A 13,514-nucleotide genomic window follows, 5' to 3' on the forward strand; every position below is an offset into this window, starting at 1 on the left:
CATTCTCTATCAAGAACTACCATCCCGCTCAGGTCACCCCCACTTTCCACACTTATAGAAACATCCAGGCCATTAACACCCAGAAACTTATGAAGAACTTGCAGTACTCATTGGCCCCTATCTGCTCCATCTCATGTCCTGATTCTGCACTGAAGCATTACAATGAAACCCTACAAAGGGCCCTGGATGAAATTGTACCTCCAATACATAGAACAACTCCGCACAGACAGCAACAACCATGGCACACGCTGCAAACATGTTTCCTGCAGCAGTGCTCCAGGTGCGCCGAACGTCTGTGGAGAAAATCTAATGTACACGAAGATTTCATCCATTATAAGTTTATGCTTAAAACATACAACTCTGCCCTTCACTTCTCCAAACAAACCTATTTTAAACCCCTCCATCACCTCGCTGTCCAATAACCCTAAACGTCTGACACTTTCCATTCCCTACTCAACCCAAGAGAGCAGACCCCAACCACGGATCTCCGCGCTGACTATCTGGCCAATTACTTCAAAGAAAAAACTGACCACATTCAACAGGAAATTATCTCCCAATCCCCTCATATCATGCACGGTCCTCCCTCCCCCACTGCATCCAGTTCACTCTCTGACTTTGAACCAGTTACAGAAGAAGACTTGATCAGGCTCCTTGCATCTTCTCGCACAACCACTTGCACCAGTGACTCCATTCCGTCACATCTCCTCCAGTCCCTTTCCCCTGCTGTCACCTCTCACCTAACAAAAATATTCAACCTCTCTCTTCCGGTATCTTTCCCTCCTCATTTAACTAGGCCATCATACATCCATTACTTAAACCATCCCTCGACCAAAACTGTGCTGCTAGCTATACACCTGTCTCGAATCTTCCCTTCATCTCTAAACTCCTGGAACGCCTGGTTCAATCCCGTCTTATCTGCTATCTCTCAGATAACTCTCTTCTCGACCCTCTTCAATCTGGTTTCCGCTCTATACACTCTCCTGAAACTGCCCTCACTAAAGTCTCTAATGATCTACTAACGGCTAAATGTAATGGTCACTACTCCATGCTAATTCTCTTGGATCTCTCCGCAGCATTCGACACTGTGGATCATCAGCTCCTCCTCACTATGCTCCGCTCCATTGGCCTTAAGGACTCTGTTCTCTCCTTGTTTTGCTATCTCTCTGATCGCTCTTTCACTGTATCCTTTGCTGGTTCCTCCTCCTCTCATATTGCCCTTACTGTGGGGGTTCCTCAAGGATCAGTCCTAGGCCCCCTCCTCTTCTTTGTATATCGCCCCTATTGGACAAACAATCAGTAGATTTGGTTTCCAGTACCATCTCTATGCTGATGACACCCAATTATACACTTCTTCTCCTGATATCACGCCTGCCTTTTTAGAAAACACCAGTGATTGTCTTACCGCTGTCTCTAACATCATGTCAAAAACTGAACTCCTCGTGTTCTCTCCCTCTACTAACCTACCTTTGCCTGACATTGCCATTTCAGTGTGTGGTTCCACCATTACTCCCAAGCAACATGCCCACTGCCTTGGAGTCACACTTGATTCCGAACTTTCATTTGCCCCTCCCCCCCCCCCCCCCCCACACACACATCTGATCACTGGCTCGCTCTTGTTATCTGCACCTCAAAAACATTTCTAGAATTCGACCTTTTCTTACTTTCGACTCTGCAAAAAGTCTTACTGTTTCTCTTATTCATTCTCGTCTGAACTATTGTAACGCTCTACTAATCGGCCTCCCTCTTACCAAACTCTCCCCGCTCCAATCTGTCCTGAATGCTGCAGCCAGGATCATATTCCTCGCCAACCGTTACACCGATGCCTCTACCTTGTGCCAGTCATTACACTGGTTACCCATCCACTCCAGAAGCCAGTACAAACTTATTACCCTCATCCACAAAGCACTCCATGGTTCAGCACCACCCTACATCTCCTCCCTGGTCTCAGTCTACCACCCTACCAGTTCTCTCCGTTCTGCTAATGACCTCAGGTTAGCATCCTCAATAATCAGAACCTCCCACTCCCGTCTCCAAGACTTTTCATGTGCTGCGCCGATTCTTTGGAATGCACTACCCAGGTTAATACGATTAATCCCCAATCCCCACAGTTTTAAGCGTGCCCTAAAAACTCATTTGTTCAGACAGGCCTATCGCCTCAACGCATTAACCTAACTATCCCTGTGGGGCCCATTAAAAAAACTTAAACCATAATCAGGATCCTCGCATCATGTTCTCATACACTTTATGCAGTTAATAGCCCTCTGTGTCTGTACTGCTACATACTTAGGCAGTTAACTGGTTCATGCAGCTTTACATGAACACCCGAGCCTTACACTATGGCTGGTCCGAATAACTAAAGCAATTGTTACCATCCACCTCTCGTGTCTCCCCTTTTCCTCATAGTTTGTAAGCTTGCGAGCAGGGCCCTCATTCCTCTTGGTGTCTGTTTTGAACTGTGATTATTGTTATGCTGTAATGTCTATTATCTGTACAAGTCCCCTCTATAATGTAGCGTGCTGCTGAATATGTTGACGCTATATAAATAAAAATGTATTATTATTATTATTTATTAATGTTCTAATCTATGCGGAGTGCCTACCCTCAGTGGTGCTGCTTCACTAATTCTGGAACAGTGTTTTTTTTTTTCTTTTGTGCCCCTCCACTTCAAAGTTATGCCCCCAGTAGTAATGATGGAATTCCACCAAGTTGGTGCATACCGCAGAACTTCTGTGGGTGTTTAGCCAGCAACAGAGAAGAAAAATCAATCAAAACAAGGGTGTGAATGCATAGAAGTTAAGTAGTATGCACCAGATGATGGAAAGGTAAATTTGCACCTTTATTACTGAGGGGCATAACTTTGGAGGGGCAAAGAAGAGTCAAAATAATACCTTTTAAAATCAGTTGAACAGCAACAATTGGGAGGCGAGTACTCTTAAAGTTGAAGGTCTTTTTAAAGGGAACCTGTCAGCTGTTTTTTGCTATGTAATCTGAAGACAGCATGCTGTAGGGTTACAACACTGAAATAAGGGATGTGTCCTTTATCAAGTTGAGTGCTGCTGTTTACTTACAATGAAGGTTTTGATCACCAGTATAAGAACAATGTTGGGCTAGGTCTCACACCCCTGTTATGAGCAGCTCACTGTCCGTATACAATATACACAGAGAGCCTGGTGTAGGCTACATCCAAGAACTCTGTGTCACAATGCTGCACCCAGTAACCTAAGTGATACATTGTTGGAATCAGGGTCTCTTCCTACATTGTGCTGCTCTGCGTGCTGTGACGATTCCCTTTAAAGTGCTGCAGTGGTGTGTTGTACTTTGATGAAATAACTGTATATATTGGTGGATTACAGGATCTGCAGGCACAGGATAGAGCACACCGGATCGGTCAGCAGAACGAGGTGCGCGTGTTGCGTCTGTGCACGGTCAACAGTGTGGAGGAGAAGATTCTTGCAGCAGCTAAGTACAAGCTGAATGTTGATCAGAAAGTCATTCAGGCGGGCATGTTTGATCAGAAATCATCAGGCCATGAAAGAAGGGCATTTCTGCAAGCTATTCTGGAACATGAAGAGCAGAATGAGGTAATTTACCAATTTGCAGTTTTATCAGTTTAATAGATGATAACAATTCGTTTTCATAGAAGTTTTTAATCTTTGTGATGTCTTTTCTGCCTGACAAATACATTTTGTTTAGCTTTTCATTTGGATAACGCATTTTTATTTTAGTTCCTCTGTAAGCTTTTTTTATTACCATTTTGGATTACTAGAAAAACTTCTTACCATGCAAAGGAGCAGTATTATAAAAATTGACTTTTTAATCCACTTAATTAGTATCATTCTTCTGCTGGGTTATTGGTCCTTTTTACCTTTTTGATTTATTGCTGAATATCCAGACTGTAATCCTCATAGGTAAATATGCCTACTCAAAAATAAGCATAGGCTGAAAGGGGATATCCAGTTAGCCAATGGGTATAGTGGTCTCTGTGGGACATCTGTGCTTCTTGCAAGTTGTCTACCTGCTTCTTTTTTGTATTTGTGGTTACTGTAAATTACCTTAAAATTTTGCGTTTCTGTGCGAGCGCCGCACACGTGAAATCGCGGCATGCGGACGCATCCGCATGCAACGCACATCCCTGCGTTCCCAATGTTAAAGATAGGGACGCAGGGCGACGCAGGACACATGGAGCAGTAGGCAGAGCTTTAGGAGGAAGAAAAATGTGAACCCAACCTTACTACACTCTGTACTGGAGGTACCAGGTACTGGAGGGGTCCCATGTTATACCATAACATGTTATTTCATGCTTGTGAGTACCCATGAGACTGATTTCAGAGGGTGGATGCATTTCTAGGCTTCATTGTGTCCTGAAATCTCTAGAATTCTAGTTGCGTAAAGTCTTCAAATGAAATCAGGCCTCAAAGAAGATCAGGCTCATCTTGACATGAAGTTTCTTGATCTTCCCACTTGTTTGTCTCTCTGACTTCATATTGCATAGAAACAAATATGACCCGATTGTTCATATGCTGTACAACCAAACGTTTAATATTAAAGCAATTCAGAACTCAGAAAAAGGTCTAATCTTTCTGGGGTAGTTTAGAAGGGCTGTCTTTACAATTGGGGGGATAACACTGCCAGCTATGCATTTCCTCTGTAGTGTCTGCAACTGGGGACATTCTGGTGGCACATGGTAGCCACTTAGATGAAGTGCCATCCACATATATATTGCCTAGGGGCAAGCACACCGCAGCGGCCCACCTTCATTGTATTTACCTATGGCGAGTTTATAAAGGGAGTAGAGGTTGCAAGACTTTAAAAAGATAAAGCCAGAGTAATGATGGGATAGTTGTGGTCGAATGCTGATTAGCTTCTCACTCACTTCTACTGGTGTGCCACTGAGAGGTGTCTGAGACTAGTCGGCATGTGACCATAATGATGCAAATTCATACCATGCTGGGAATACAGAGAAATCGTGACAGTGTGTGGACAGTGCTCTATCACGATGCAGCAATCTGCAGTCTCAGAGGGACTACAAAAATTTGATCTCTGAAAAGCGTGTTTGAAACGAACAGTATGTGGCTGGTAAATTGCATGTCTTCAGAATTGATTAAAAGGAACCTGTCGCCAGTTTTGTCATCTATAAACTAATGATATTATTATTCAGTGCCTGCGCTGCATTCCATAACTAGCTATATAACCCCTGACTGCACCTGTATACCCACCCAACAACCTTTTTAAGTTCTCCCGCGCCACATAGAAATCAGGTAAGCCGGTCCGATGGGTCTGGCCTTTCCATCGGATGACTTGCCAGGAAAAAATCTTTAGTTTTTGGACAGTCAGGGGGTTATATCACTAGTGTTGGAATGCAGCACAGGCGCTGAATAAGGTGATAATTCTAGTTTACCGTATATACTCGAGTATGAGCCGAGATTTTCAGCCCATTTTTTGGGGGCTGAAAGTCCCCCTCTCGGCTTATACTCGAGTCATACCCGGGGTCGGCAGGGGAGGGGGAGCGGGGGCTGTGTAACTATACTTACCTGCTCCCGGCGCGGTCCCTGCTTCTTCCAGCGCTGCATCGTCTTCCTGTATTGAGCGGTCACATGGCACCACTCATATACAGTAATGAATATGCGGCTCCACCCCCCATAGAGGTGAAGCCGCATAATTATTACTGTATATGAGCGGTGACGCTGCCCGCTCAGTACAGGAAGAAGATGCAGCGCCGGGGAAGAAGCAGGGACGCAGCGCCAGGACCAGGTAAGTATACGGGGAGGGGGAGCGCTGCGCGATAGTCACCTGCTCCTCGGTCCGGGTGTCGCTCTGTCTTCAGCAGTGACGCTCAGGTGAGAGGGCGCGGTGACGTAGTCAGTGCGCGCCCTCTGCTGAGCATCAGTGCCGAAGACGGAGCCGCACGAGGAGCAGGTGACAGTGCCGGGGTCCTGAGCGAAGAGAGGTGAGTATGTGATTTTTTTTTTTTTTTTTTTATGGCAGCCACAGCATATGGGGCAAGTGGCTGTGCGGAGCATCTTATGGGGCCATAACACTTGTGCAGCACTATATGGGGCAAGTGACTGCACGGAGCATCTTATGGGGCCATAACACTTGTGCAGCACTATATGGGGCCATAACACTTGTGCAGCACTATATGGGGCCATAACACTTGTGCAGCATTATATGGGGCAAGTAGCTGTGCAGAGCATCTTATGGGGCCATAACACTTGTGCAGCATTATATGGGGCAAGTAGCTGTGCGGAGCATCTTATGGGGCCATAACACTTGTGCAGCATTATATGGGGCAAGTAGCTGTGCAGAGCATCTTATGGGACCATAACACTTGTGCAGCATTATATGGGGCAAGTAGCTGTACGGAGCATTATAATGGGGCCATAACACTTGTGCAGCATTATATGGGGCAAGTAGCTGTGCAGAGCATCTTATGGGGCCATAACACTTGTGCAGCATTATAAGGGGCAAGTAGCTGTGCAGAGCATCTTATGGGGCCATAACACTTGTGCAGCATTATATGGGGCAAGTAGCTGTGCAGAGCATCTTATGGGGCCATAACACTTGTGCAGCATTATATGGGGCAAGTAGCTGTGCAGAGCATCTTATGGGGCCATAACACTTGTGCAGCATTATATGGGGCAAGTAGCTGTGCAGAGCATCTTATGGGGACATAACACTTGTGCAGCATTATATGGGGCAAGTAGCTGTGCAGAGCATCTTATGGGGCCATAACACTTGTGCAGCATTATATGGGGCAAGTAGCTGTGCAGAGCATCTTATGGGGCCATAACGAATGTGCAGCATTATATGGGGCAAGTAGCTGTGCAGAGCATCTTATGGGGCCATAACACTTGTGCAGCATTATATGGGGCAAGTAGCTGTGCAGAGCATCTTATGGGGCCATAACACTTGTGCAGCATTATATGGGGCAAGTAGCTGTGCGGAGCATCTTATGGGGACATAACACTTGTGCTGCATTATATGGGGCAAGTAGCTGTGCAGAGCATCTTATGGGGCCATAACACTTGTGCAGCATTATATGGGGCAAGTAGCTGTGCAGAGCATCTTATGGGGCCATAACACTTGTGCTGCATTATATGGGGCAAGTAGCTGTGCAGAGCATCTTATGGGGCCATAACGAATGTGCAGCATTATATGGGGCAAGTAGCTGTGCAGAGCATCTTATGGGGCCATAACACTTGTGCAGCATTATATGGGGCAAGTAGCTGTGCAGAGCATCTTATGGGGCCATAACACTTGTGCAGCATTATATGGGGCAAGTAGCTGTGCAGAGCATCTTATGGGGCCATAACGAATGTGCAGCATTATATGGGGCAAGTAGCTGTGCAGAGCATCTTATGGGGCCATAACACTTGTGCAGCATTATATGGGGCAAGTAGCTGTGCGGAGCATCTTATGGGGCCATAACACTTGTGCAGCATTATATGGGGCAAGTAGCTGTGCAGAGCATCTTATGGGGCCATAACACTTGTGCAGCATTATATGGGGCAAGTAGCTGTGCAGAGCTACTTATGGGGCCATAACGAATGTGCAGCATTATATGGGGCAAGTAGCTGTGCAGAGCTACTTATGGGGCCATAACGAATTTGCAGCATTATATGGGGCAAAAACTACAACAGGAGGAAAAAAAGGAGGAAAAAACCTCCACTATTCTAGAAAAAACACCACAGAAAAACAGGCAGAGGTGCTTACCTGTCTAGGCCTCAAATCAAATGCACTCTCATGGTGCAGTGGGCCCAAGTAAAGATGGCGACTACACAGGTGTGATAATACCAAATAAGACAGCCAGCCTACAATCAGGGAATGGCTGCTTGGCACACCAGTGCAAATAAATAATCTGCAGCAGTGTTCACACAGAGTATGCACAGCAACTGGATCCTAGCCTATTAGTAACGCCATGTGGCGGGCTGACCAGCGCTAACTGTAATGCGTCCCATGTGAACAGAGGCCACAACTTACAAAGCCATCAGAGCCCAACTGCACCTGACACCTCAAAAAGTAAAAGTAAAAAAGTGCACAAGAACATATCAAAATATGTTAAGGTATTAGTTAATATTATGGCCACAATACATAAGCTGGCAACCCACGTCAAGGGTCCTCACGCTTGCCAGTCCTAGTCGAACAGCAAAAACTACAACAGGAGGAAAAAAAGGAGGAAAAAACCTCCACTATTCTAGAAAAAACACCACAGAAAAACAGGCAAAGGTGCTTACCTATCTAGGCCTCAAATCAAATGCACTCTCATGGTGCAGTGGGCCCAAGTAAAGATGGCGACTACACAGGTGTGATAATACCAGATAAGACAGCCAGCCTACAATCAGGGAATGGCTGCTTGGCACACCAGTGCAAATAAATAATCTGCAGCAGCCATTCCCTGATTGTAGGCTGGCTGTCTTATCTGGTGGTATCACACCTGTGTAGTCGCCATCTTTACTTGGGCCCACTGCACCATGAGAGTGCATTTGATTTGAGGCCTAGACAGGTAAGCACCTTTGCCTGTTTTTCTGTGGTGTTTTTTATTATATGGGGCAAGTAGCTGTGCAGAGCATCTTATGGGGCCATAACGAATGTGCAGCATTATATGGGGCAAGTAGCTGTGCAGAGCATCTTATGAGGCCATACTTGTGCAGCATTATATGGGGCAAGTAGCTGTGCAGAGCATCTTATGGGGCCATACTTGTGCAGCATTATAAGGGGCAAGTGGCTGTGCGGAGCATCTGTATGGGGCCATAACGCTTGTGCATCACTATATGGGGCAAGTGGCTGTACGGAACATCTTATGGGGCCATAACGCTTGTGCATCACTATATGGGGCAAGTGGCTGTACGGAGCACTATAATGGGGCCATAACACTTGTGCAGCATTATATGGGGCAAGTGACTGTACGGAGCATCTTATGGGGCCATAATACTTGTGCAGCACTATAAGGGGCAAATATCTCTATGGAGCATCTTATGGAGCCCTTATTACCCTTTATGCAGCATTATATGGGACATATTTTAATATGGGGCCCATCAAACTTTATGGAGCATTATATGGGGCTCCTGATTCAATATGGATATTCAAAAACACTTAGCCTACTGATGTCTCAATAATTTTACTTTTATTGGTATGTATTTTTACTTTTTAAATTTACCGGTAGCTGCTGCATTTTCCACTCTAGGCTTATACTCGAGTCATTAAGTTTTCCCAGTTTTTTGTGGCAAAATTAGGGGGGTCGGCTTATACTGGGGACGGCTTATACTCGAGTATATACGGTATATTTGACAACATTGGTGACAGGTTCCCTTTAATATATTCTTGCGTCTATTGTACAGTATATAAAACAGTCCACCTAAAGAAGCCTTACGTTAACTTTTGTCCTCTCTCAAGCTGAAGTCACATTAGCATATCACATCCGATGAGAGAGCATCAATCAGCCAAGTGCAATCTGAAATTTTATCGTATTGCACTCCTCCGATTACAGATTATAGTCAGAGAGCTCTGAGCCGGAGTAAATGTTAGTGCAGTGTATGTCATTTGATTAATATACTCAACTACCGCCTTCTCTGGGACCAGCACCATTTTGCTCTTCCCGGTGACGTCCGCAGACTGTCGGCTCGCTCTGCGTGACCTGGAAGTGACTTTTACTGTATAAGTCTATGGAGAGTAAGAATGAAGCTCATAACAAGGGTCCATAAACTTGCATTGTAAAAGACTTCCTCGTCACATAAAGTGAGCTGTAGAGTCTGAAGAGATCACATCACATCACTGAGAAAAGAAGCAGAACGGTGCTGGACACCAGAGAAGGCGCTAGCTGAATATATTCACCCAATCACACTACAGGACATTAACATTTCCACAGAATGGGGTGGGGGTTAATCTGAGACTTTTTTTTTAAAGCAGACTGTAAGTGACTACAGTTTTATCATTTCCTTGTAGTAGACCTGGTTCCATTTAGAAATAAGGAGATAGGAGACTGTGACTGCTATACGATATATCTGTGGCATATCCTGTATCCTATATAACATCTGTGCACATAATAGATTACATACAGTATATGCGAGAATATGTGGCTGGAATATGATAGAACAGTGGTGGCAAACCTATGGCACGCATTTTAGAGGGAGGGGGGCACTTACAGCCCTCCCTGTGGGAACGAGCTCCTTCACCTCAGCACTAGCGCAGTTCGCATCAGTGGACAGGGCCTGTAAGGGTAAGGAGCCCGGTGGCCCCTACTTCAGCTGGATGTGAGTTCTCAGACGTACATCCAGCCATCCAGCTGAAGTGTATTGCAGCACACGAATTCATGCTGTTGGCCAGCAGCTGACGTCAGCGTACACATGGCAGTGACTGAACGCGCCCCCCTCGCTTGAACGCTGAAGTCAGCTGCTGGATTCAGAAAACCGCCCGGTGGGTGAGAGGAAGGAAGGTAAGTAGGGGTGTTTGTGTTTTTGTTTTGTTTTTTTTTTCTTCTATACGTTGAACAGCGGCACCATCACGATGGGAGTATATATACCATAATGGAGGGAGATATACATAGATGATGCAACATATACAAGGGTCATGTGGGGCATATTCCTTTATATCTGCAGTCTGGTACCCCTGCTCCTGTCTGTGGCTGCTGCCTGCTCTCTGTATGAGTTGTTTTTTTCTAATTTTTTTTCTAAATTAAAACCTCAGTATTCAGGTTAAATAGCCGTGTTGGTACTCTGTGATAAATACGTGGGTTTTGGGTTGCAGTTTAGGTACTCTGTCTCTAAAAGGTTTGCCACTACTTTGATATACTGTGACTACAGGCATCCAATGTTCTATTAGAAGGACAAAATATCAGATATTCAATGACATTATTGCATAACACTGGATGTCTGTGCACATAAGATACCACATACAGTATACAGATTAGTACATGAAAGGGGTTGGCAATTAATTTACCTGAGAAGACAAATGACAGACTGTGACTGTTGTGGAAGCCAAAATAATAGACTGAAATTAAATGGAATCTGTCACCCCCTGGGACATATATGACCTATTAATATGGGCATACAGGTAATAGAAATGTTACACTAGTCCTACCTGTATGCCTCATATTAATGGTCTTGCTGCTGAGAAATGTTATATTCTGGCTTTGTTAATGATTTCTCCCGGGCTCTGGGGTGTGCAGTGTATGGAAGAAATCCCTGCCCGCTGTCTTCATTACAATACTACTCCCTTCCCATGTACATCAGTTACAGCCCCGGAACCCTGTGCCCCCCTCAGAAATACATACCTCATCCTCCCTTTTATGGATCAATTAGATTCATGAATTGGAACTAAAAGTAGTGTAGTGTTGATGAATTTGTTTGACTAACTCAGCCACGCCCCCTCCAGACTTAGGCTAGGTTCACATCTGCGGACGATGGCTTTGCGGAGGGCTGCATAGTTCCTTTGTTAAGCCCCACCCACTGCTGCACCTCTTCCTTCAGCTCCGCCTATGTCTGCATGCGTCCTGCATACTCTATCTTTAACATTGGGTACATAGACCATGCGGATGCCTCCGCATGCATCATTTTCACACTGCGCCGACCCCTAAAAAATGCAACATGTTACATCCGCATGGCCTTCGTACCCAATGTTAAAGATAGGAACGTAGGACGCATGGCGACATAGGCGGAGCTGAATGGAAGAGGTGCGGCAGTGAGTGGGTCTTAACAAAGGAACTACGCAGTCCTCCGCAAATGTGAAACCAGCCTAAGCTTTGCCCTTGTTCCAAAATGTTGGCAGACTGGCCTAAAGAACTAAAAGCCATGAACGTTTTGTACATTTGAGTTTTTCAAAAAAAATTAAAGGGGTTTTCCAGTCTCAAACTACAATTCTACTGTCACTGTATGTGACTGCAGACTTGTAAATCCTCACATCGCATGAAGATTCTGTGGCAATGGTGGTCACGTGATTGCATGTATGTGTGTATATTTATGTAAAATATATACAGTACTGTATATAAAACTTATGTTTAAAAAATATATATATTTTTCTATTGGACTTAAAGCCGTGATCTTCCAGTCGCTTATACTATATACTGTAATATAGTTGTATTGCAGAATATAGTCTAAATCTCTATATACTTTGGTTGCCGCAGGGGCCTTCATCAGGTCCCTGGCTACCATAGTTAACCCGTCATGATCATGTCACAGGATGCCAATGGGAGCTGGTAAGCGGGGCAATGAGCTTGTTCCAATTAAATGCCACGGCTAATCTTCGGCGCCGTCTGTTGAAGAAGATACCAGCTGTTTAATATAGCCGACATCTGCCACTTGTAGAGAGCACTTAGATCCTGAGCCCTCTCCACATACAATCATCCCTGTAATCATATACATGTATGTTGTATTCCTTAAAGGGGTTACAGGGACTTAGAAGATGAAATTCATACAGGGATAGGGAAATATTTTAATATATAATGATTTTTAGTAAAATATACAAGGGGTTCAAAATTAAGTGTACAGTTTAAATAGTTGAATTATGTTATCAACAGGGCTTGGGTTTCTTGAATATACCTAATACTAGATGGAGGCCCGATGCTATCGCATCGGCAGGGCGGTGATGTCATGATGGGGGTAGGCTTTGCAGCTTTGAGATTGTCTGTGTTTGACCGTGTACAGAACATACCACGGCTCCTGAGCAGGGGAGGAAGCAAAAGACAATACTGACATTACAGCAGGGGATCACAGAGGATACATTTTGTGTGGTAAAATATTGTTTAAAAACGGTCAGTGAAATATTTTACCTCACAAAATGAATCCACTGTGAACCCCTGCTGTAATGTCAGTATTATCTTTTGCCTCCTCCCCTGCCCAGGAGATGTGGTATGCTCCGTACACGTTAGACACAGACTATTTTTAAAATGAACTATAATAATGAAATATGAAAATACACACTGTGCCTACATTAACACCCCTTGTGTATGATATATCATACTTTCTCTATATTGCATAAAAGTCACACTGCATTCTGCAGCCACCCATAGAGTCCTCTCTCTACACTAAAATATTTTTTACACCTGTTCCATTATCCTTTCACCTTAGTAAATATTCATGTGTTAGCTGTAGAGAGTCGGGTCCCATTCATATGTCCAATTTTCAGGTGTGTGTGCTATCTTTTTTTTTTTTATTTAATTTTTGTTTTTAATTCTTCGGGAAAAAAAAACGTTCAAGTGAATGTGCCATTGAGAAAAAGGGGTTATTGTATAGTAAGTGAATTGGGGCCATGGTCCAATACACAAATTTGATACCATTAACCCCTTCCCGACCTCCGCCGTACCTTCTAGCCCTTCAAACCTACACATATTTGGTATCCCCGTTTTCAGAATCGCCCGATATATATATATATATATATATATATATATATATATATATATATATATATATATATATATATATATATATATATATATATATATATATATATATATATATAGATTAACCTGATCGCTAAACAGCGTAGCGAGAAAAAAAATAAAAACACCAGAATTACATTTT

General features: G+C 44.1%; 1 protein-coding gene across 11 annotated transcripts in view; it reads left to right on the forward strand.

Annotated features, from left to right (window-relative positions):
* The window catches only part of SMARCA2 (SWI/SNF related BAF chromatin remodeling complex subunit ATPase 2), a 461,498-nt gene that overhangs the window by 316,716 nt on the left and 131,268 nt on the right, over nt 1-13,514 (forward strand). For all 11 annotated transcript variants that reach the window (XM_069763977.1, XM_069764056.1, XM_069764038.1 and 8 more), the window contains one exon: nt 3,354-3,581. In XM_069763977.1, the coding sequence (XP_069620078.1) occupies nt 3,354-3,581 (228 nt within the window). The remainder of the gene's footprint in view (nt 1-3,353; nt 3,582-13,514) is intronic.

The sequence above is a fragment of the Ranitomeya imitator genome, chromosome 1, assembly GCF_032444005.1.
Source record: "Ranitomeya imitator isolate aRanImi1 chromosome 1, aRanImi1.pri, whole genome shotgun sequence".
In the NCBI taxonomy this organism is placed as follows: domain Eukaryota; kingdom Metazoa; phylum Chordata; class Amphibia; order Anura; family Dendrobatidae; genus Ranitomeya; species Ranitomeya imitator.